This window comes from Cherax quadricarinatus, chromosome 98 (genome assembly GCF_038502225.1).
Source record: "Cherax quadricarinatus isolate ZL_2023a chromosome 98, ASM3850222v1, whole genome shotgun sequence".
Classification (NCBI taxonomy): domain Eukaryota; kingdom Metazoa; phylum Arthropoda; class Malacostraca; order Decapoda; family Parastacidae; genus Cherax; species Cherax quadricarinatus.
The window spans coordinates 5,101,954-5,126,555 of record NC_091389.1 but is presented as its reverse complement, the minus strand read 5'-3'; the positions used below and the strand labels follow the sequence as shown (position 1 = coordinate 5,126,555).

The following is a 24,602-nucleotide window of genomic DNA, read 5'->3' as shown; positions in this document are numbered from 1 at the left end:
GGCCGATGTGTTAATTATAATAAAAATGAAAGTACAGAACACACAGACCTTGGTGCCAGAAAGAAAACACTACACCCACCACTTCGGGTCACTACCAGAGTGGAGGTACAGTCAGTGGCCCCCACTCCAGAACAACAGATATTAGTGCCAAATAAAGCCACCTACCCCAGTCCCATCGGTACGGCAACATATTTGTATTGCAAATATGCAGGTTCGCAGGTTCTAAAGCCATCAACAGACAGAAAAAATGCCTTTCATCAATGGACTGCTCACAGAGTCAAGTACAATATCTGAGGCTTTCACAGAGACCCACACAACGGATCACTTTGAAAACGAAATATGGATTCCAGGGTACATCTTATTCGAAGGCGACTGGATGAACAGGCAACAAGGAGGGGATGGGGGTGTTGGCCTGTATGTCACAGAGTTGCTCATTTGCTCGGGATTACTAAGCATTACAAATGATATTGAAGTTATGGCAGTGTATCAGGTCGCTTGTATACAAGCGACCTGATACAACTTTCCAATAATTCAAGGAACAGCTTCTGAAAATGGTCTACCGCCTGGAAAATCTTCCAGTTCCAGCCCAAATATATTGTTGCTGGGTCTTGTCAACTTAAGACACCTAAAATGGAGAAATATGGTAAATAATGGTTTATCAGAGATAATCCCAAGAGGCAGCCCAGATGAAAATTCATACACAAATGAGCAAGTAAGTAATTACGGGCAAGATAGGTGTTTTAGGCTAGGTTTTTGGGTGTAGCCTTGCGGATTTTATGATTCGTTTGTCGTGAACTTTGGGGACAGATAGTGCATCAATAGGTCAACTGAGAGATATTCAAGTTGCCCAGTAGTTTGTAGAACTTGACCATTCCCTAGGATGCGACCCACAACGACCGACTAACTCCTAGGAACCTTTTTACTGAAGGTTAACAAGGACAGTGAGTGTGAGGAGACTGGTCCATATGTCTCGACCTGTCCAGGATCCGAACCTGGGGCCAATAGGTTGCGAACCGACTGCACTGACCACTGCGCTACGGTCACCAATAGATTAAAGGGGAAAAATAAATATTATATTAGGAGAGGGAAATTTAGGCACCTCTTAATGCTGGAAAACCTGTGACATGAATGAGCAATACTGGAAAACCTGTGACATGAATGAGCAATACTGGAAAACCTCTGACATGAATGAGCAATACTGGAAAACCTGTGACATGAATGAGCAATACTGGAAAACCTGTGATGATGAATGAGCAATACTGGCAAACCTGTGACATGAATGAGTAATACTGGAAAACCTGTGACATGAATGAGCAATACTGGAAAACCTGTGACATGAATGAGTAATACTGGAAAACCTGTGACATGAATGAGCAATACTGGAAAACCTGTGACATGAATGAGCAATACTGGAAAACCTGTGACATGAATGAGCAATACTGGAAAACTTCCAGCATGAACAGTTACCTACTGAGAGAGTTTTCTAGAAGTAAAAGAGAGAGCAGAGAGAGAGAACCTCACCTGGAACACAAGAGCGAAGACGAGCCTGGATGTAAGGATGATCCAGTACAAGTGTGTGTGTTGGTACTCATCCTGCTGCCCTCCTGCCCTCCGGTACGCCCGGTATCTAATGTTAAATACTTCTTGTTAAATTTGTACTCGGGAATATAACACTTGATTTAACAATGTTTTGCCTCTGGGAGGTTTTCCAGTGCAATTACTGACAATGCTAAAGACAAGTCTTGTACAAGGTATAAATGTACAAGGTATACATGTACAAGGTATACATGTACAAGGTATACATGTACAAGGTATACATGTACAAGGTATACATGTACAAGATATACATGTACAAGGTATATATGTACAAGGTATACATGTACAAGGTATACATGTACAAGGTATACATGTACAAGGTATACATGTACAATGTATACAGACCATAGTTGACATCAATGACATACTACTATATAAAAAGTACCTTGTTATGCTGAGCATTTCCCGCAAATTATGTCAGTTTTGTCCCAGGATGTGATGCACACCAGTCCACTAACACCCAGGATGTGACCCACACCAGTCCACTAACACCCAGGATGTGACCCACACCAGTCCACTAACACCCAGGATGTGACCCACACCAGTCCACTAACACCCAGGATGTGACCCACACCAGTCCACTAACACCCAGGATGTGACCCACACCAGTCCACTAACACCCAGGATGTGACCCACACCAGTCCACTAACACCCAGGATGTGACCCACACCAGTCCACTAACACCCAAGATGTGACCCACACCAGTCCACTAACACCCAGGATGCCACCCACACCAGTCCACTAACACCCAGGATGCCACCCACACCAGTCCACTAACACCCAAGTACCTTTTTTTACTGCTAGGTGAACATGGACAACCGCTGTTAGGAAACACGCCAGATTCCCACCTTTGCCGGGAATCGAACCCGGACCCTCACCGTGTGAAGCGAGAGTTGCTGCCACCAGGCCACCCACATACTGTGTAGGCCATCACTTGTCCGTACTGATACCATTATAATATCCACTCAGGCACACACTACAATACAACAGAATACTGGTACACAACCGTCTTTGATAATCTTTTATGTCTGACCAATGAGAGAAGGGGTGGATCTGAGAAGGACCTGTCCTCACCGGCAGAAGACGTGGCTCTGTGCATTTCGTGGTCTATAGGGCGCGGGGAAATCCATTACGGAGAAGTACGCCAAAGAGTTCTGTAGGAAGCCTCGTAGTGAGCCATCGCTGGACACGGTGTAGCGGTACACAGTCTCTGGGATGAAGTTGGACGTGAAGGCGATGATAAAACTCTGGGAGGAGAGAAAGTAAGTGACTTTAATGTGTGATCTGTCTTGCTGAGAAATATATTGTATTTCTTGTGGGTCGAACGCAAGAAGGCGCAGAGAAGTAAATCAAAGAACGGGTGGGGCTTAAAGAACCCATGGCAACTAAGTCTTTAAAACTCACTTGCCATGGGTTCAAACCCAATCCGTACCGTGATATTTTTGCAATCGTGTTGTTATGGTTACTAGAGTTATGAAGGGTCAGTCTAAATGCTGTATCAAGCGTCGTCATGTACTCGGCAGACCAGACTATACACGACCCACCTTCCTGCCTCTGCTAAGTCATGGATGACTGAGACTTTCCATAATTTATATTTCCAGTTTGTAAATTGCTCCAGCTACTTTACTGTGACTTTTGTTCATCCTACAATGCAACTTTGTGCTTACCCAGTTACCGTGTCCAAATACAATATATACCAAGAAAGCTATCGGTGTTTAGACCTTTATTCCTGGCATATAAGAGGTTCCAGACGTCCTTCACTCCTGGCATAAAACAGGTTCCAGACCTCCTTCACTCCTGGCATAAAACAGGTTCCAGACCTCCTTCACTCCTGGCATAAAACAGGTTTCAGACCTCCTTCACTCCTGGCATATAAGAGGTTCCAGACGTCCTTCACTCCTGGCATAAAACAGGTTCCAGACCTCCTTCACTCCTGGCATAAAACAGGTTTCAGACCTCCTTCACTCCTGGCATATAAGAGGTTTCAGACCTCCTTCACTCCTGGCATAAAACAGGTTTCAGACCTCCTTCACTCCTGGCATAAAACAGGTTCCAGACCTCCTTCACTCCTGGCATAAAACAGGTTCCAGACCTCCTTCACTCCTGGCATAAAACAGGTTCCAGACCTCCTTCACTCCTGGCATAAAACAGGTTTCAGACCTCCTTCACTCCTGACATATAACAGATTCCAGACCTCCTTCACTCCCGACATATAACAGGTTCCAGATCTCCTTCACTTCTGGCATATAACAGGTTCCAGACCCCCTTGAGTCCTGACAAGACAGGTTCCAGACCTCCTTCACTCCCGACATATAACAGGTTCCAGATCTCCTTCACTTCTGGCATATAACAGGTTCCAGACCCCCTTGAGTCCTGACAAGACAGGTTCCAGACCTCCTTCACTCCCGACATATAACAGGTTCCAGATCTCCTTCACTTCTGGCATATAACAGGTTCCAGACCCCCTTGAGTCCTGACAAGACAGGTTCCAGACCTCCTTCACTCCCGACATATAACAGGTTCCAGATCTCCTTCACTTCTGGCATATAACAGGTTCCAGACCCCCTTGAGTCCTGACAAGACAGGTTCCAGACCTCCTTCACTCCCGACATATAACAGGTTCCAGATCTCCTTCACTTCTGGCATATAACAGGTTCCAGACCCCCTTGAGTCCTGACAAGACAGGTTCCAGACCTCCTTCACTCCCGACATATAACAGGTTCCAGATCTCCTTCACTTCTGGCATATAACAGGTTCCAGACCCCCTTGAGTCCTGACAAGACAGGTTCCAGACCTCCTTCTCTCCCGACATATAACAGGTTCCAGATCTCCTTCACTTCTGGCATATAACAGGTTCCAGACCCCCTTGAGTCCTGACAAGACAGGTTCCAGACCTCCTTCACTCCCGACATATAACAGGTTCCAGATCTCCTTCACTTCTGGCATATAACAGGTTCCAGACCCCCTTGAGTCCTGACAAGACAGGTTCCAGACCCCCTTGAGTCCTGACAAGACAGGTTCCAGACCCCCTTGAGTCCTGACAAGACAGGTTCCAGACCCCCTTGAGTCCTGACAAGACAGGTTCCAGACCCCCTTGAGTCCTGACAAGACAGGTTCCAGACCCCCTTGAGTCCTGACAAGACAGGTTCCAGACCTCCTTGAGTCCTGACAAGACAGGTTCCAGACCCCCTTGAGTCCTGACAAGACAGGTTCCAGACCTCCTTGAGTCCTGACAAGACAGGTTCCAGACCCCCTTGAGTCCTGACAAGACAGGTTCCAGACCCCCTTGAGTCCTGACAAGACAGGTTCCAGACCTCCTTGAGTCCTGACAAGACAGGTTCCAGACCTCCTTGAGTCCTGACAAGACAGGTTCCAGACCTCCACTCCTGACATAACAGGTACCACAACCGGAACATTACGCAAAAACTTTGAAAAATAATAGAACGTAATCAATGAAGACACTACCGTAAAGTGTATCTTTAAGTACATTCTCAAAATATCGGATACATCAATCTCTCAAGATTTAAATGAAGATATATTCCTGTTAACCCTTTGTGGCCTAGTTTCTAGGCCTAGTTCATAGGCCTTTTCTGTATCTATATGCTCTTGCACTACCATCCACAGGATGGATATGGGGGGTAAACTAGCCACTTCAAAGCCAGAATATTTGATATAATGTTCCAGGGGTGTTCACCTTTGGAACACTGGTAATATCACCAGAGTGGCCACTAACACTGGTAACATCACCAGAGTGGCCACTAACACTGGTAACATCACCAGAGTGGCCACTAACACTGGTAACATCACCAGAGTGGCCACTAACACTGGTAATATCACCAGAGTGGCCACTAACACTGGTAACACCACCAGAGTGGCCACTAACACTGGTAACATCACCAGAGTGGCCACTAACACTGGTAACACCACCAGAGTGGCCACTAACACTGGTAATATCACCAGAGTGGCCACTAACACTGGTAACATCACCAGAGTGGCCACTAACACTGGTAATATCACCAGAGTGGCCACTAACACTGGTAACATCACCAGAGTGGCCACTAACACTGGTAACATCACCAGAGTGGCCACTAACACTGGTAACATCACCAGAGTGGCCACTAACACTGGTAACATCACCAGAGTGGCCACTAACACTGGTAATATCACCAGAGTGGCCACTAACACTGGTAACACCACCAGAGTGGCCACTAACACTGGTAACATCACCAGAGTGGCCACTAACACTGGTAACACCACCAGAGTGGCCACTAACACTGGTAATATCACCAGAGTGGCCACTAACACTGGTAACATCACCAGAGTGGCCACTAACACTGGTAACATCACCAGAGTGGCCACTAACACTGGTAACATCACCAGAGTGGCCACTAACACTGGTAACATCACCAGAGTGGCCACTAACACTGGTAACATCACCAGAGTGGCCACTAACACTGGTAATATCACCAGAGTGGCCACTAACACTGGTAACATCACCAGAGTGGCCACTAACACTGGTAATATCACCAGAGTGGCCACTAACACTGGTAACACCACCAGAGTGGTCACTAACACTGGTAACATCACCAGAGTGGCCACTAACACTGGTAACACCACCAGAGTGGCCACTAACACTGGTAACATCACCAGAGTGGCCACTAACACTGGTAATATCACCAGAGTGGCCACTAACACTGGAAATATCACCAGAGTGGCCACTAACACTGGTAACATCACCAGAGTGGCCACTAACACTGGTAACATCACCAGAGTGGCCACTAACACTGGTAACACCACCAGAGTGGCCACTAATACTGGTAACATCACCAGAGTGGCCATTAACACTGGTAACATCACCAGAGTGGCCACTAACACTGGTAACATCACCAGAGTGGCCACTAACACTGGTAACACCACCAGAGTGGCCACTAATACTGGTAACTACCTTAGAGAGAGCATTAACAATGTTAACTAACAGACTAGACACTAACATTGCTAACTACTGCGATATTACTGACGGTGTCAAGTATCTTCAACCAAACACCAATATCTCTGCCGCGGTGTGGTGCTGGTCTTCTGTAGTGCCTGATAAACTTGCTGGCATCCAGGCGGGTTTCCAGCAAGTTGTTGACCAATGCGAACACTGGAGCCAGCGGGAATGATGCCACGAAGATCGTTACAAACCCGAACTGCAATACTAAGAAGGAAAACACAACGTTATATATCGTCTTTACAAACCAATCATCTAACATTGACAGTAAACACGTTTATATCGTTCTTACGAACCATCTAACACTGACGATAAAAACATTTAGATATCTTTATCGTCAACATTAGTGGAACTGCGATTCTGATGTCAAAAACATGTTCAATGACTTCATTTTCTCGTTATTTTCTTATATTGAGGGAGACGCACTTAAACCACAGGGGCCACACAACACCAGGAACTGGGAGGCTCTCAGGGCCCATCAGAAGATGAGGAGAACTGGTCCAGTTTCCAGGATATAACTTTGCCTCATACCTCACTACTGGCACAACAAGTGTGCCCTGAAGTCTTTTCTGGGCACCTCGATGTTAGTAAATGACTTATGACCAGAGGAACGCTGCCACACGTATCCTAGAGGTGTGACGGGGACTTACGGATACAATTAAAAGAAGCCAATAGAAATAAGTCACTTTATCTGACTTTTTTGGATTATCCCAGGTTGTCTACTCATATGTTGCTATGTATGATAATTCTATGTAACTGTATTTGTGTATACCTGAATAAACTAACTTACTGACTTACATGTGTGACGGGGTTAAACAGAGTGAATTTTGAGACGATCTCAAAATGCTCGTAACACTCACTAGTTCATCACTAGAGAAATCATTAGCAACATAGACACATCCTATAACTCTACCGTAAGGTGAAGCTCGGATTTTTTTTATTAATGTTGGGTAAAATCTCATCCATCACACCTTACGATGCAGCATCAAAATATAAGTTGAATACTCAAGAAATATTCCAGTCTCAGTCAACCGACCTGAGGTTCCACGAAGCAAGTCATTAACCCATCCAGTTTTTTTTCTCTCTCCTTTTGTGACACTGGTAAAAAGTGGTACTAGTAAGTACTGGGTTTTTCACTTACATTTAAATGTAATGTAAAATTTGATTGTAAGTGTATGGACAAAACTCTGAAATCCGTCTCTCATTACCAGAAGCAAATATTCTGTTGTACATGATTCATAAAATCATAATGACAAGATTGTGAACAAGCCATACCATGGGTGGGGTTAGAACCCGCGGTCAGTAATAACACTCTATTTGTGGTCACAGTGGTGGCCTGTGCTAACCTTCCTATGGTGTATGAATATAACTAGTTGGGTGAATCTTATTGTAGCAGCTGGTCCAGTGGTTAACGCGTCGGTCTGGAGTTTTATAACTCTCTGACCGCGGGTTCTAACCCCACCCGTGGTATGGTTTACCTTTTGTAATTTATTATCATATTGTCAGGTTATTATACATAGCAACGGGTTAAATATAATGTTAGCTTAAACTTAACATATCCTGACCCAAAATAAGAAATATTATGTGAGAGATATCAGAGGAGAAATGAAGGGAAAAAATCCGCTCTAAAGTGTACGTTCTTAATTGGACAATAGACAGCATCACTCAGACTCGTGTCAGGACAAATTTAACAAATTTTAATAGACAGTATCCCATCACAAAACACTCACCCATCTCCAAATACTCAAAGAAGAGGCTTCGGGAGTCACAGTTGATGCGATAGAAGTCCTTGACCCACTGTGGCCAGAGAACATTGAAGGGTTGCTTGGGAGAGTGTAAAGTCATTTTGTTACACCAGCTACGGACAACTGGAACACCCATTTCCAGGGCAGCGTTGATGGCCTGTCTCCCGATCATTATTGTGGCCAACTGCACCGATAGTTCAATCAGACAGCCTCCAGGCTCACACTGTTAACATGTTAAATATACTCTAATTCGTTTATAAACTGGAGGTATGGGGCAGATAACAAAAAAAGGCACAATACCGTGACTGGAACGATACACAAATAACCCGTAGATGAGAGGAGCTTACGACGACGTCGTAAGCTCCTCTCATCTATGTGCGGGTTATTTGTGTATGGAGTAGATTTAAGACTGCAATGTTAGAGTGTACAGAACAGGTTTATGGATATAGAGACACTTAAGCATCATATGGGAATCTTTATTGAGGAAACGTTTCGCCACACAGTGACTTCATCAGTCCAATACAAAGTAGATTGGTGAAAGGAGAGGAGGAGCTAGAGGTAATTAGTCCCTCAGCCTGGAGTCGATGTGTTCAGTCCATCAATCTCGTAGAATAATGGACTAAACACATAAATAAAGATTCCCATATGTTGCGTAAGTGTCTCAGTCTTCAACTTGTCGTTTTTTAAAACATTTATCACACTTCATGGACATAGGGTGGGTGCAGGAGGCAAAAGAAATGATTCATGGAATGACGAGGTAAAGATAGCAGTAAAGAAAGGTGGCCCGGTGGCCTGGTGGCTAAAGCTCCCGCTTCACACACGGAGGGCCCGGGTTCGATTCCTGGTGGGTGGAAACATTTTGACACGTTTCCTTACACCTGTTGTCCTGTTCACCTAGCAGCAAATAGGTACCTGGGTGTTAGTCGACTGGTGTGGGTCGCATCCTGGGGGACAAGATTAAGGACCCCAATGGAAATAAGTTAGACAGTCCTCGATGACGCACTGACTTTCTTGGGTTATCCTTGGTGGCTAACCCTCGGGGGTTAAAAATCCGAACGAAATCTTATCTAGCATGAGAGGAGTTTACGAAGTAGAATGATGTAAGGAAGGTGGGGTATAAGGAGAGCAAAAAAGACGTTAGGAAAGTGTTGAGGGAGTGTAAAAAGAGAGAAAATGAGAAAATGAGGCACTAGCGAGGCAGACTGGAAAAGCAGGACGAGGTGCAGGCTCTGTTGCAACGGTCTTGTGGTGGTTGGAGGTTTTGAGAAGCTGGCAGCAAGTTAGGTGGCAGGAGAGGGCAGGCAGACGAACATCAGAGGTTAGTTAGTTAGTTTAATATGTTTATTATGCACCCCATACCCATCCTGTGGGCGGTAGTCAAAAGATTACAGAGGTACATAATGGGTCCAGGGACTGGACTCCAAAGTTTTGATAGCTGAGCAAGTTACAGAGGTAATGAATTCACAATTTACAAAGGTAATGAACTCACAGTTTACAAAGGTAATGAACTCCAGGTAGGTCTAGTCACAATCATGACAAGTTACAAAGGTATTTACAGATTACAGGGGTACACAATGGGTCCAGGGACCGGGCTCCAGAGGGAAGCACACTGATGGGTGTTAGAGGAGTGATTATGGAGGCAGGTTTGAAGTGGAACCATTTTCAAACTTGCTGAAGCTACTCCTGGAGAGGTGGTATAGTTTAATCTTATTTCCAAAGGTGAAACGCAGAAGCTTGATGGACTCAAGAACTTGGGTGAGTGTGAAGTGGTGGCCCGCAGGCAAACTTGACTGTTCCGGCACCGTGGCCTTTGTAGAGTTCAGAGCAGGTCATTGGTGCATTTGATGGAGCAGTGTAGAAGGTAAGGTTTTTCCATGAAGGTGTACTGGAGTCATCAGTGTCTTCTTCTGAAGTGGATACAGTAGGCGAGTCTACAGCCTCCCAGCACACATAAGGGGGATTACCAACAGACCCCTGGCAGTCTTCAAGCTGGCACTGGACAAGCACCTAAAGTCAGTTCCGGATCAGCCGGGCTGTAGCTCGTATGTTGGTTTGCGTGCAGCCAGCAGCAACAGCCTGGTTGATCAGGCTGTGATCCACCAGGAGGCCTGGTCTCAGACCGGGCCGCGGGGGCGTTGACCCCCGGAACTCTCTCCAGGTAAACTCCAGGTAAACAGTGTTGTTAACAGGTGACTGAGGGTCGACAGGAGCAGTGGAGAGGTGTAATAGTGGTGTAACAACGGGTTGGGAGGCATGGGAGACAGTGGTTGAGGCAGCATGAACAGTGTCGGTGGATGAGCTTCCAGGGACAGTATCTTGGGCAGGAGACAGGTCTGCAGTGAAGTTAACATAGTTGGGAAGAATCTTGAGGATGCAGAATTCAGGGGGCTGTAGGGCAATTCTGAGCTCAGAGACCAAAAAATCGAAAAAATATGAAAAATTAGTTAATTTATCGAAAAATAGAGCAGACATCTGGCAACATTATGGTGTGCGTCTCGTGTCTGTACGACAATTAGATAAAAAGTTATGGTAATTATAAGAAAGGTAACTAGGTCATCACAGCGCGGCGGCTTACGTCATAACAATACCACACACGTATTTTTTCCTTTTTTTTTTTTGGTGTATTTTTTAGGTAGATCTTCTAAATAGTAACTGGAAACCATCAGTGTAGCTGTGAGAAGGCCCGGTGGCCTGGTGGCTAAAGCTCCCGCTTCACACATGGAGGGCCCGGGTTCGATTCCCGGCGGGTGGAAACATTCCGACACGTTTCCTTACACCTGTTGTCCTGTTCACCTAGCAGCAAATAGGTACCTGGGTGTTAGTGGACTGGTGTGGGTGGCATCCTAGGGGACAAGATTAAGGACCACAATGGAAATAAGTTAGACAGTCCTCGATGACGCACTGACTTTCTTTACCACCACACTCCTCTCAAGAGTTAGTGCCACCACACTCCTCTCAAGAGTTAGTGCCACCACACTCCTCTCAAGAGTTAGTACCACCACACTCCTCTCAAGAGTTAGTACCACCACACTCCTCTCAAGAGTTAGTGCCACCACACTCCTCTCAAGAGTTAGTACCACCACACTCCTCTCAAGAGTTAGTACCACCACACTCCTCTCAAGAGTTAGTACCACCACACTCCTCTCAAGAGTTAGTACCACCACACTCCTCTCAAGAGTTAGTGCCACCACACTCCTCTCAAGACGAATCCATGGCCACTGTGGCCACCGTGGTCACCTTGACAGCTACTACTATCACGACTTCTACCTCCATGGCCACCATGACGACTACTACCTCCACAGCCACTACCTCCACGGCCACTGTATATGTGGCCACCCCACGTTCACGTGGCCGACCTAGAGGATCGGGAAAGCAGAAACAAACAGCGATACCTGTGGCCACACGACGTCCAGTTGGCCGACCCAAAGGTTCGAAAACCAAAAGATATGTCACGTCTGTAGCCAGCACCTCAATGGCCACATCTCCTGTGGCCAGCATCTCCGTGGCCACATCTCCGGTGGCCACATCTCCTGTGGCCTGCATCTCCATGGCCACATCTCTGGTGGCCACATCCGTGGCCAGCACCTCCACTGCCACCCCAGATGTGGCCAACAGCTCCATGGCCACCACTGATATTCATAATAGTGTTGAACGTGACAGTGATAGTTGTGTTGCGAGTGATATTCCAGTGTCAACACCTGCACCTGCTGGGGTGTCAAGTGCCAAAAAGAGAGTGTCATTATTTGACACTATACATCCTCATAGCACTGGAAAGAGATTGATGATTGTTGATCGTAGAAAATTATATACTGATATCTTTTCGCATGTAGTTTGCCCTAAGTGTCGTGTTGCAAGCTTGAAGCCTGTATATTATGAGCAACATCTAGAGAGCACTGTTGTTCTAGAGTGTATTATGTGTCCCTATAAGTTGGGGGAAAAACCCAGGTCGTATAAAACACTGAATGCTGTAACTGGTAGGATGGTGTATGGGGAATTGTTAGCAGGTCGTGGATACCGTGCATTTGTCCGTAGAAATGCAGTGTGTAGTTTGCCACATATCAGTCTGGAGACATACAATAAATATGCGTCTATGATAACAGAAAAATCTGTCGAGTCATGTAAGAAAATACTTGCTGAATCTAAAGACATTATTGTTCAAGAATATCGCAAACTGAATATTGTGCCAGATGATGCAGGAATTCTTGACATTGATGTAACGTATGACGGAACATGGCACACAAGGGGACATCACTCAAATATAGGCATTGGTGTTGCTATAGATGCCTTGACAAAATTAGTGGTTGATTATCAAATTTTCAGCAAGTACTGTAATATGTGTTCCTTTTTGGAAAATCGTTTGAACAGTAAGAAAATAACTAATGAAAAATATGAAGAATTTCGCAAAAAACACGAACTTGAATGCAACATAAACTATTCAGGAACCTCTGCAAAGATGGAAAGTGAAGCAGCAGTAATGATGTGGGAGCGATCACTTGAAAATAAATTAAGATACAAAACAATTGTGAGTGATGGTGATAGCAACACATATAAAGCCATTGCTGACCTCAACGATGGTGAAGGTCCATATCCAGGTGTAAATGTTGAAAAAGAGGAATGTATCAATCACTATGCTAAACGTCTAAAGAACAGACTAATAGATTTAGTCAAGTCACAATATGTTGAGAAAGAATTGAAAACTGGGAGGAAGAGGAAGGAGTTCGCCATGAAGAAAATGGGCATGTTGACCGACTTTGTAATCGATAAGTTGACGCACTACTTTCAGAAGAACCTGCGAGAGAAGATCAATCATGATGTTGAAGATATGAGGAATAGTATCATGGCAAGCTTCTTTCATTGTTCCTCAACTGATGAAAAACCACAGCATCACCTTTGCCCAACAGGTGATAATTCCTGGTGTTTCTACCAGAAAGCAGTAGCAGCAAACCTTCCCCCACCATCTCACACCACAATGAAAGTACAGCTCCAGTTAGAACCTGCATACATGAAGAAGGTGCATAATATTTACAAAGACCTAACAACAGATGAAATGATGCGGCGTTGTGTAAAAGGCAGAACGCAAAACGCTAATGAAAGTCTACATCAACGCATATGGTCTTACTGCAATAAAACCCTATTTCGAACAAAGAGGCAAGCTGATTTCGCAGCCAGCCATGCTGTGGCAGAGTACAATAGTGGGTATGTGAGGAGCTGCCTAGACATACCCCTTGGCTATGGACGTTCAGCAGTGACTCAAAAACACCTTGAAAAAATGGACAAGAACATGCAGGTAGTACGGACCAGAAAAAGCAAGAAGAGGAAAAGGGGACAGGACATGTCCTACGAGCCTGGTGGACATTAGATGACAATGTGTCCACCTACACCTGGTCAAAGGTACGTAATTCTTGTGTTTTTTTTTTGGTGTATTTTTATGTATATAAATATCATATATGTGTGCAATTACAGCATCTGTGTACATAATCACTGGGAATAATTACTGGGAATAGGATTTTGAGCATTCATTTCTTTCTTTTCAGTTTGATTGGGATGGATTGTCATGACTGGCCGACCTCAGAGAACTTCAGGGTGAAGGGAACTTCATGGAACTTCAGGATGAAGGGAACTTCATGGAACTTCATGATGAAGGGAACTTCATGGAACTTCAGGATGAAGGGATCTTCATGGAACTAAAGGATGAAGGGAACTTCAGGATGAAGGGATCTTCATGGAACTTCAGGATGAAGGGATCTTCATGGAACTTCAGGATGAAGGGAACTTCATGGAACATCAGGATGAAGGGATCTTCATGGAACTTCAGGAATATTGTCTGAACAACCAGTTCTACTCAATAAATGTATAAAGGCACTATGAGTATTTTTACCCACTCTGTAATAATGTTCAATGTATTCATTGATTTTCTTGAAAGTGCATTTGCTTGTATTTATGATATTGATGCACATCCCCCCCCAGGCGCTGTATAATCCTCCGGGTTTAGCGCTTCCCCCTTGATTATAATAATAATAATAATAATAATAATATGATATTGATGCACCATTATTTATGATATTGATGCACCATTATTTATGATATTGATGCACCATTATTTATGATATTGATGCACCATTATTTATGATATTGATGCACCATTATTTATGATATTGATGCACCATTATTTATGATATTGATGCACCATTATTTATGATATTGATGCACCATTATTTATGATATTGATGCACCATTATTTATGAACCAATCCCCTCAAGGGAGGTTCCTTGATGCTGGTGAGGGGTTCTTGATTATTTGCGCGAACTAAAATAAAATCGAAAAGTTTTGGAAACAGAGTTATTCATATAGAAAAATAGCTAAACTCTCTGGCAACACAATGGTACCAGAATCAATGTTCTACGACATTTCTACAAGAAATTATTGTCATTTATATCATGTATGGTGACCGCGATATGGGTAGCGAGTCTGCTCACAGCCCATATATATTTTGGAAAATTTTCCTTGTTTTTTATCGATTTTTCTTGCATTATTCTTTCTAATATAATAACACAAGGGGGTGGCACAGCCATATACTACTCAGACCAACTAGAATGTATCACTAATACTTGCACAAGGGATGAACATGGGGAATATATAATAGCTAAATTCAAATCCAAGTACCTACAAAAACCTCTCACATTGATAAACATCTACAGAGTTCCACAGTCAAACATTAGCCAATTTAGTCAAAACCTAGGAAGTATGATAACTGATGCACGCATGAACAAAGATCACTTACTACTCTCAGGTGACTTCAATATAAATCTCCTGCAAGACCAGGACCCACACGTTACTGAATTCACAAACACAATGAGTAACTGTATGTTGCTACCAACAGTAACAAAACCTACAAGAGTTACAGAGACTAGTGTTTCCCTACTTGACCACATCTGGACCAACACCATATCCCCTTTAAAATCAGGCATAATTACAGATAATACCACAGACCACTACCCTACTTTCCTCATAACAACTCTTGGTAAAATACCCCAAGACACTACTAAAGTCACCTTCAGACTTCACAATGAGGCAGCCATTAATAACTTCACAACAGCAATAGCAAACATTGACTGGCACACTGAGCTAGAAACCTATACAGATATTGACGAATGTTTTAATAATTTTCTAAAAAAAACCCAATACCTCTATAACAAGCACTGCCCTAAAAAAACTAAACAGATGACAGCAAAGAGACTGAACAGTCCCTGGCTAACACCCAGCATTCTCAAATCCATAAATACAAAACACCGATATGAAAAACAGTACAGAATGGGTCACATAACCAGAGACCAAACAAAACGTTACTCGTCAATCCTAATCAGCCTGATAAGAAAGGCAAAAAAATTGTATTATGAGAACAGATTATCCAACTTACGAGGTGATATAAAAAAGACCTGGAAAACCCTATCAGAAATTCTGGGAACAAAAAAGATATCACGAAATAGCGAAATAAAATTAGCAAAATCAGATGAACCCCAACTCCCACCAACAGAAACAGCAAACAGACTCAATGATTTCTTCTCCACTATAGGACAAAACCTTGCCAATAAAATCCCAAGCTCAGATACCCCACCAAATGATTACCTCACCGGCAACTACCCGAACACACTGTTCCTAGCTCCGACTAACCCATACGAAGTCTCCCTTATTATCAACGCACTAAAAAACAAGGCAGGAGATTTAAATACCTTACCACCCTTTATATACAAAAAAGTGTCACAAGTGCTATCACCAATCATTGCAACACTCTTTAACAAATCCATTGAATCCTCCACCTTCCCTACAGTACTCAAAATAGCAAGGGTCACCCCGATCCACATTATTATTATAATCAAAGGGGAAGCGCTAAACCCGGAGGATTATACAGCGCCTGGGGGGGGGGTTGTGGAAGGCATTCAGGCTTAATTTGGGGAACTGGAGCACAGATCAAATTCCCTAAATCAAGAGCCCCTCACCAACATCAAGGAACCTTCCTTGAGGGGCCCCGATCCACAAAGGAGGAGACCAAACAGAGTTGAATAACTATAGGCCAATATCCAACTTACACCCTCTCTCAAAAATCTTCGAAAAATTAATTCATAAACGAATCTACTCCTACCTTATCTCCCAAAACATACTCAACCCCTGCCAATTTGGATTCAGGCCTAATAAAAATACTAATGATGCTATTATACACATGCTAGAACATATATACACTGCAATAGAGAAAAAAGAAGTCCCACTGGGGATCTTCATTGACTTACGTAAAGCTTTTGATACAGTTGACCATGACTTGCTCCACGTAAAATTGTCACAGTATGGTATAAGAGGGCACTCCCTCAACTACCTCAAGTCATACCTCAGCAACAGAAGCCAATATGTGTACGCAAATGGGGCAAACTCTTCTGCGCAACCAATTACAGTTGGTGTCCCACAGGGAAGTGTCCTTGGCCCTCTTCTCTTTCTCCTATACATAAATGACCTTCCAAATGCTTCGCAATTACTCAAACCCACACTATTTGCAGATGACACTACATACGTCTTCTCTCACCCGAGCCCAGTCACGCTAGCCAATACTGTAAATACCGAATTACAGAAAATATCTACCTGGATGAGGACTAACAAACTTACACTAAACATTGACAAAACCTACTTCATTCAGTTTGGTAACAGAGCTACAGATGTCCCTCTTAACATAATGATAAATGGATCACCTATCACAAAACTAACAGAGGGAAAATTCTTAGGAATCCACCTTGATAATAGACTCAAATTTCATACACATATACAACAAATTTCTAAGAAAATTTCCAAGGCCCGGTGGCCTGGTGGCTAAAGCTCCCGCTTCACACACGGAGGGCCCGGGTTCGATTCCCGGCGGGTGGAAACATTTCGACACGTTTCCTTACACCTGTTGTCCTGTTCACCTAGCAGCAAATAGGTATCTGGGTGTTAGTCGACTGGTGTGGGTGGCATCCTGGGGGACAAGATTAAGGACTCCAATGGAAATAAGTTACACAGTCCTCGATGATGCACTGACTTTCTTGGGTTATCCTGGGTGGCTAACCCTCCGGGGTTAAAAATCCGAACGAAATCTTATCTCTTATCTTATCTTAAGACTGTAGGCATACTATCGAAGATACGGTACTATGTTCCACAGTCAGCCCTCCTGGCCCTATATCACTCTTATTTACCCCTATCTCACCTATGGAATTTGTGCATGGGGCTCAACAACAATTAACCATCTCAGACCACTAATTACCCAACAAAAGGCTGCAGTTAGAATGATAACAAATTCTCACTACAGGCAGCAAACTCCACCAATATTCAATACACTAAACCTACTCACCATACAAAACATTCATACTTATTACTGCACCTATTACATACATAGAACACTCAACTCTGATATTAACCCTCCCCTCAAACATCTCCTTGCCAACCTCAACAGAACACATGACCATAACACAAGGCACAGATCACTCTTTGATGTTCCTCGTGTCCATCTCACACTATGCAAAAACTCAATGCACATAAAAGGCCCTAAAATCTGGAATTCATTACCTGTAAATATAAAAGAAACACTACCTGTTTATAAATTCAAGTCTCTTCTCAAAGATCACTTACTCACCCAAAACCAAATAAATACTGAATAACTGAACCTTATAAATTGTATATCTTAAATGTTTCTCACAATTATATCACATAAATGTTAAACCTAAAACCCAATCTAACTTTATTATTTTTTAAATACACTACCTAACAGAATACTCCATTCTACTGAATGTACAACAATGCATACAACAATATGACCTGTCTTTGTAATACTCACTTGTGCTTTATAGTAATCTGTTTACATTAAAGTTTTATCACTGATGTCATCATTGCTTAGTTCATCTTAAGTTAATTTTAAGCCAGCCCGTAATGCTATGCATAGTGTAAGTGGCTTTGGCATGCTGCTCTTATCTGTATTTGTTGTACCTCTGTATGTGTGCTCAAATTAAAATAAATAAATAAATAAATAAACTGACTATTTGGCATCATAAAACAGTAGGCGGATATTATCCGTAGACTTTGAGCCTACCAGGCCTACCACCGCTCCAGAGAGTGCCAGGAGAAATTACTTCATTATTACGCTTATATCAGCTTATATATCAACTCCACGGCTTATTTATGTATCAGAATTGATCTAATATGATATAATAAACACTATAAATAACATACAAACATGTTATATACTCTAGACTGAATAAAATAGGCCATAATATGGCGAGAGATTATCGGGAATATTTCGATATAAATGAGTTACTCCTCCATGTCGTCTCTGAGTAAGAGAAAACGGTGTTTTGAAGAGGATAACTGCACTAGAACATCAGTTTACTAAGAAATACTCCCAAACAAACGCGATTTTCGCGATTTTTTTTTTTTTTTTTTGAGACGGCGGGCCGGCCGGCGCTCCCGGCCAATATCTCGTTAGTTAGTTAGTTAAAGATTCGCCGGTATTCTCCCGGCCCGGGCCTTGTTCAAGTGGTGGCCCGGCCTTGGCTCCCTCTTTAGGGAGTGTCTGAGACCTAAGTCTCCCATGGGAGGAGGCACAAGTACCTCCTCATCTTTGGGACCAACTGTCCCCAGGCCTAGCCACAAGCTAGGCCTCTCTGGTCTGCCATCCCCGCCACAAGGGGGCAAATGGGAATGACAGTCTTATGAGCTAAAGGCTCGGGCTCAGGCACCTACCCTACCCTAGAAGGGTTAGGCATGGTGTCGATGCAATATCTCGGAAGTAACTTATTCACCTAATGTACCTATTTCTGCCTTTATTACTTAATTAAATGGAATAATATTCACAGAAATTGTAGAATAATGATTTCTCTAATTTGCAATTATTCATTTTTGGAAATATTCCAAATACTTTGTTAGTTATGTGGGAGTAAAGGGCAGATTTTTTGCAACATTCCAAGAACTAACAAACTTTATTTTTTTGTGAAATAAAGATAAGTTATTTAGAGGAAAAGTTTTGGGGTAAATACGTATTAACATTGTTGTCTGGGCACCAAGTGTCCAAACAACCTTACGTCGTCCCATATACGACTACCTTCCTGCCAAATGGCATTTTCTGTAAATCAGTCTTTTTTCAGTCTTTTCTCAGTTGTTGTTTGAGGTATATTTTTGATAAATATTTTCAAGAAAGAGTAAAAACACTTTCTCTTGTGCACCAAAACTGGAGGAAATCCGACGGTAAACAAAAGAGCTACAATTTTTTGGCCGATTCCTCCCTGAAGGTGTGGAGTCTGCGAAAACTAAGGCAGACAAAATATACAGACGGGATTTGCTACATCTGCAAGGTGTACACTTTGTATTACAGCACCTTGCAGGGAGCACCGTCAGGAATTGGAGAGTGAGTCGCCTAATGTAAATACCTGTCCAGTGGCTTGGAAGATCTTGGAGGTGTCAGTCTGTAGTTTCGTTATAGCTGCATAAATTTACCTGGGGTTTACCTGGAGAGAGTTCCGGGGGTCAATGCCCCCGCGGCCCTGTCTGACCAGGCCTCATGGTGGATCAGGGTCTGATCAACCAGGCTGTCACTGCTGGCCGCACGCAATCCAACGTACGAACCACAGCCAGGCTGGTCAGGTACCGACTTTAGGTGCTTGTCAAGTGCCTGCTTGAAGACAGCCAGGGATCTTGAAGACAGCCAGGGGTCTTGAAGACAGCCAGGGGTCTTGAAGACAGCCAGGGGTCTTGCAGGCAGCCAGGGGTCTTGAAGACAGCCAGGGGTCTTGAAGACAGCTAGGGGTCTTGAAGACAGCCAGGGGTCTTGAAGACAGCCACGGGTCTTGAAGACAGCCACGGGTCTTGAAGCCAGCCAGGGGTCTTGAAGACAGCCACGAGTCTTGAAGACAGCCACGGGTCTTGAAGACAGCCAGGGATCTTGAAGACAGCCAGGGGTCTTGAAGACAGCCAGGGATCTTGCAGACAGCCAGGGGTCTTGAAGACAGCCTGGAGTCTTGAAGACAGCCAGGGGTCTTGAAGACAGCCAGGGATCTTGAAGACAGCCAAGGGTCTTGAAGACAGCCAGGGATCTTGAAGACAGCTAGGGGTCTTGAAGACAGCCAGGGATCTTGAAGACAGCCAGGGATCTTGAAGACAGCCAGGGGTCTTGAAGACAGCCTGGAGTCTTGAAGACAGCCAGGGGTCTTGAAGACAGCCAGGGATCTTGAAGACAGCCAGGGGTCTTGAAGACAGCCAGGGGTCTTGAAGACAGCCAGGGATCTTGAAGACAGTCAGGGATCTTGAAGACAGCCAGGGATCTTGAAGACAGCCAGGGGTCTTGAAGACAGCCTGGAGTCTTGAAGACAGCCAGGGGTCTTGAAGACAGCCAGGGGTCTTGAAGACAGCCAGGGATCTTGAAGACAGCCAGGGATCTTGAAAACAGCCAGGGATCTTGAAGACAGCCTGGGGTCTTGAAGACAGCCAGGGATCTTGAAGACAGCCTGGGGTCTTGAAGACAGCCAGGGATCTATCGGTAATCTTTTTTTGGACAAGATTCTTTTTCTTACTGGACATGTGGCCGCAGTTTAGGCAAGCAGGAACAATGACGGTGGTACATGATTAGTAATCGTGGTCATCTTTTCCGCAAGTAGAAGAGATTTTCTTGTCCTTGATATGGCGGTTGCAAGAGATGTTTTTAAAAGGCCCAGGTTCCATGTGTCTGGGGTGAATAAAGTAGTAAGAAATGGCCCGTCCGTCAGATAGAGCTTGGGCAGCCACAGTGATGTTTTTGAAGGAGATTTTGATCATAGACGAGGTGTTTCGTATGTTTATGGTTTCCACCAAAGTCCTGATGTTCTGTACTTCGGTGAGTGACTCAAGTTCTTCACTTGGGATGGCGGTGACGATTCTGTCAAGACGTTTCACGAACACAGGACTTTTCACCTGCAAGTAAGGAAAGGTCATGCAGTCTTGATGGCAGTAGTGGACAATATCTTGCAGGCTGCCTTTTAGGACAGCCGCAAGTGCAAGCTTTGAGGCATCATCCACTTTAGTACTTGCAGGTTTAATCTTAACGCGATGAGGCATCTTGGAAGATTGGGGGATCGAAGTATCCCTTCAATAGAAGGGAATCCTCTTGATGGTACAGCGACTGTCTTGCCAGTAGTACGGTCAGCACTGGAATGTGTTACATTACCAGGTATAAAACTACTCCCGCCTTCCGCTCTTCTCCCCCTTACCCATCATTACCCCATTTTCCATTCCTCAACCCCCCCACACACCACCATCCATATGACAAAGGGGGTAAAGCAGCAGGGATTTACAGGATCAAGATGGAGTGGTTGGTACATTTGTTCAATAAATGTATGAAAGAGGGTAAGGTACCTAAGGACTGTCAGAAAGGGTGCATAGTTCCTTTGTATAAAAGAAAAGAGACTAAGCCTGTTGAATATAACAGGAAAAGTGAATGGTAGAATGATTATTGAAAGAATTAAGAGTAAGACAGAGAGCAACATCGCAGACGAACAAGATTTTAGGAAGGGTAAGGGATGTTTAGACCGAGTGTTCACACTGAAGCACATAAGTGAGCAATATTTAGAAAAGGGTAAAGAAGTTTATCGTTCCATTTGTCAATTCAGAAAAGGCACACGATAGGTGGACAAGAGGGGAAAGTGGCACATGTGGCAAGTGAATGGAATAGGAGGTAGGCTACCGAGCGTAAATAGGAGTTTTAATAACGATAGTCAGGCTCAGGTAAAAGTAGGCCTTAGATAGATATTTTTGGTGATATCATGGTTATTTAACATATTTATAGACTGGGTTATGAAAGAAGAGAATGATAGGGTGTTGACAAGAGGTGTGGGATTAAAAGATAAGCGATCTAACACAAAGTGGGAGTTATCACAGTTGCTCTTTGCTGATGACACTGTACTTTTGGCAGATTCTGAAGAAAAACTGCGAAAGTTGGTGGACGAATTTGGGAAGGTATGTAAGAGAAGGAAATTAAAAGTGAACATAGGAAAGAGCAAAATGATGAGAATAACAAAAAAATTAGGTAATGAAATACTAGATATTATTACGAACACAGGTAAAGAATGACCTGTGAGACCTGGTCATAATGGGAAATGAAGCAAACAGAGCTTAGCAGTAAACTATAATGCATATTTGCCTTAGCCAGGTACATACAAATATGTACACTATGTATATGTACAGATGGAACAGTAAGTGTACACCAGAGTGACAGTTGGCAAGGCAGAAGCAAGAGTGTATGATTTTCAACCAGCAGCTAGGCAAGTCTGCCATTGCTTACCACAAGTGAATCACATTGCATCAGCTTTGGCGGGCTTGCCTGTGATTGGCTAATGAACCAATGTACTGATTTAACGATGGGTACTCTACCGATCGTTAAACCCTCAGTACCCGGTTTGTTGGTTGGGAGGCAGCCTATATGGAAGTGTGACATACACTGAATAAATTGTACCATACTCTTTGCATGCCACGGATATCAGCAGTGAAAACAAAGAATGTTATACATGGAGGCTAAAAGGGAGATCATGAAAGAGTATAGTGATACTGACTCTTATATGGGTTGTGAGTGTTGTGCTGGTGTGGTATTCATCTTGAAAAAGCTTTATTTGTGGTCACAGTGGTGGCCCATGCTAACCTTCCTTTGGTGTATAGAAATATACCTAGTTGGATGAATCTTACTAGAGTTAACTGGTCCCACCGTTACCACACTGCTCTGCGAGTTTTAGGACTTGCTTGCCATGGGTTCCAGTTCCACCCCAAATTACCTTTGCCACACAGCTAAAGACCCCTCACTGATCTTCAACTCTCACAGATCACTGACTCTCACAAACCACTGATCCTAACAGACCATTCACCCCTCACAGACAACTGATCTTCACAGCCTACTACAACCTATCACTTGTACCTCTTCCTTGCGGAAACCAAAGATGCGGTTGTAGTCGCCTGGGTATCCAGGCCAGGTAGCCTTGAAGAACGCTATGTAGAAGATGGAGGAGTAATAGTTGACAAACTGTAGTAAGTACATTTTGAGTGTGAGGGAGTCCTCGTGTTCCGTCTGTGTTCTGTGAAGTTCCCATTCCGTCAGTCTTACAGCAACTCTTGTGTACACCTGCATGATCACACATTATTATTAATACTACTAGTAGTAGTAGTAGTAGTAGTAGTAGTAGTAGTAGTAGTAGTAGTAGTAGTAGTAGCAGTAGCATTATTATGATTATATTCACAAGGTGGCACTAAACCCATATGGGTCACACACATCCTAGAGAATCAGTGATAATTATGTCTCATCCCAGAAGTGTGAGGATAACTCTAGTTCCTTGGATCATGAATTGTGCACCAGCCCTAAGGCAGACACCTAAAGTTAAAAGAAGTATATAAAGATTATACATTCACTTACATTTTGTTAGGTAAAACGACACAAGTGCAACTAATGTGACCTTTCACCCTCCAGGAACTTTGCCAAGCTGTTGCAAACAATACAGGAACAGAGGGGTATATATAGGTACAGAGTGAGGTGCATATTATAATAGTTGTAGTAGTAGCAGTAGTAATGCAATGACCTTGGTTGTCGAACGGACTAGTTGTCGAACAAATAGATTTTTGAACTGATTTCTTCGATTTGGTTTTCGTACATGGTCTTGATTGTCGACCGACAATGCTGGGATCACCAGAGTCCACATCGTGGGTCTCAGTCAATATAGCAACTAATGCATATGATGTAAACATCTCTTAAGTTCTTGCTGTGTATCTTCTGAAGGTAATGAAACCAAAAGTATGAAATTTGATGGAAAACTTACGGAATTACGTTATTGGGAAGTTAATGGTCTCGGTGATATTTACGCATCTACAATTTCGCCCACTTTGATCCCTATTTTGGAGCAATTAGATTGTTCCAGTCGACCAAACTCATACCTATTTTGCTAGAACTCTTTTTATTCTATCGACTGAGTACAAGAAACTGCCCATTTACCTAGTTCAACTACCCAATAAAGTGATCTGAAATTACTACTTTTGCCAATTTCACACAAAATTCAAGAAAAGGCCAATTTGAAAATAGGGTCCAGCATAAATAATACAGACATTCCTGGCACTAACATAACATTTTATCTGTTCATTAGTCACGTCTCCAGGACCTTATTATATTATTAGTAAAGGTCGGTGGCCTGGTGGCCTGGTGGCTACAGCTCCCGCTTCACACACGGAGGGCCCGGGTTCGATTCCCGGCGGGTGGA

At 43.6% G+C, this 24,602-nt stretch overlaps 2 protein-coding genes across 2 annotated transcripts in view; one reads left to right on the top strand and one right to left on the bottom strand.

The window, feature by feature from the left end:
* Positions 1–616: 616 nt before the first annotated feature.
* Positions 617–24,602, bottom strand: part of LOC128702551 (anoctamin-1-like) — a 118,122-nt gene continuing 94,136 nt past the window's right edge. Inside the window, exons 11-16 of the mRNA XM_070105410.1 lie at positions 23,276–23,479; positions 8,317–8,554; positions 6,588–6,793; positions 2,671–2,843; positions 1,522–1,627; positions 617–625 (exon numbers count right to left, since the gene is read on the bottom strand). Of these exons, the coding sequence (XP_069961511.1) occupies positions 617–625; positions 1,522–1,627; positions 2,671–2,843; positions 6,588–6,793; positions 8,317–8,554; positions 23,276–23,479 (936 nt within the window). The remainder of the gene's footprint in view (positions 626–1,521; positions 1,628–2,670; positions 2,844–6,587; positions 6,794–8,316; positions 8,555–23,275; positions 23,480–24,602) is intronic.
* On the top strand, positions 11,250–14,192 carry LOC128702592 (uncharacterized). The gene is made up of 2 exons (XM_070105263.1): positions 11,250–13,722; positions 13,866–14,192. Exon 1 carries the CDS (start codon positions 11,543–11,545, stop codon positions 13,688–13,690), a length of 2,148 nt encoding a protein of 715 aa, XP_069961364.1. The 5' UTR covers positions 11,250–11,542; the 3' UTR covers positions 13,691–13,722; positions 13,866–14,192.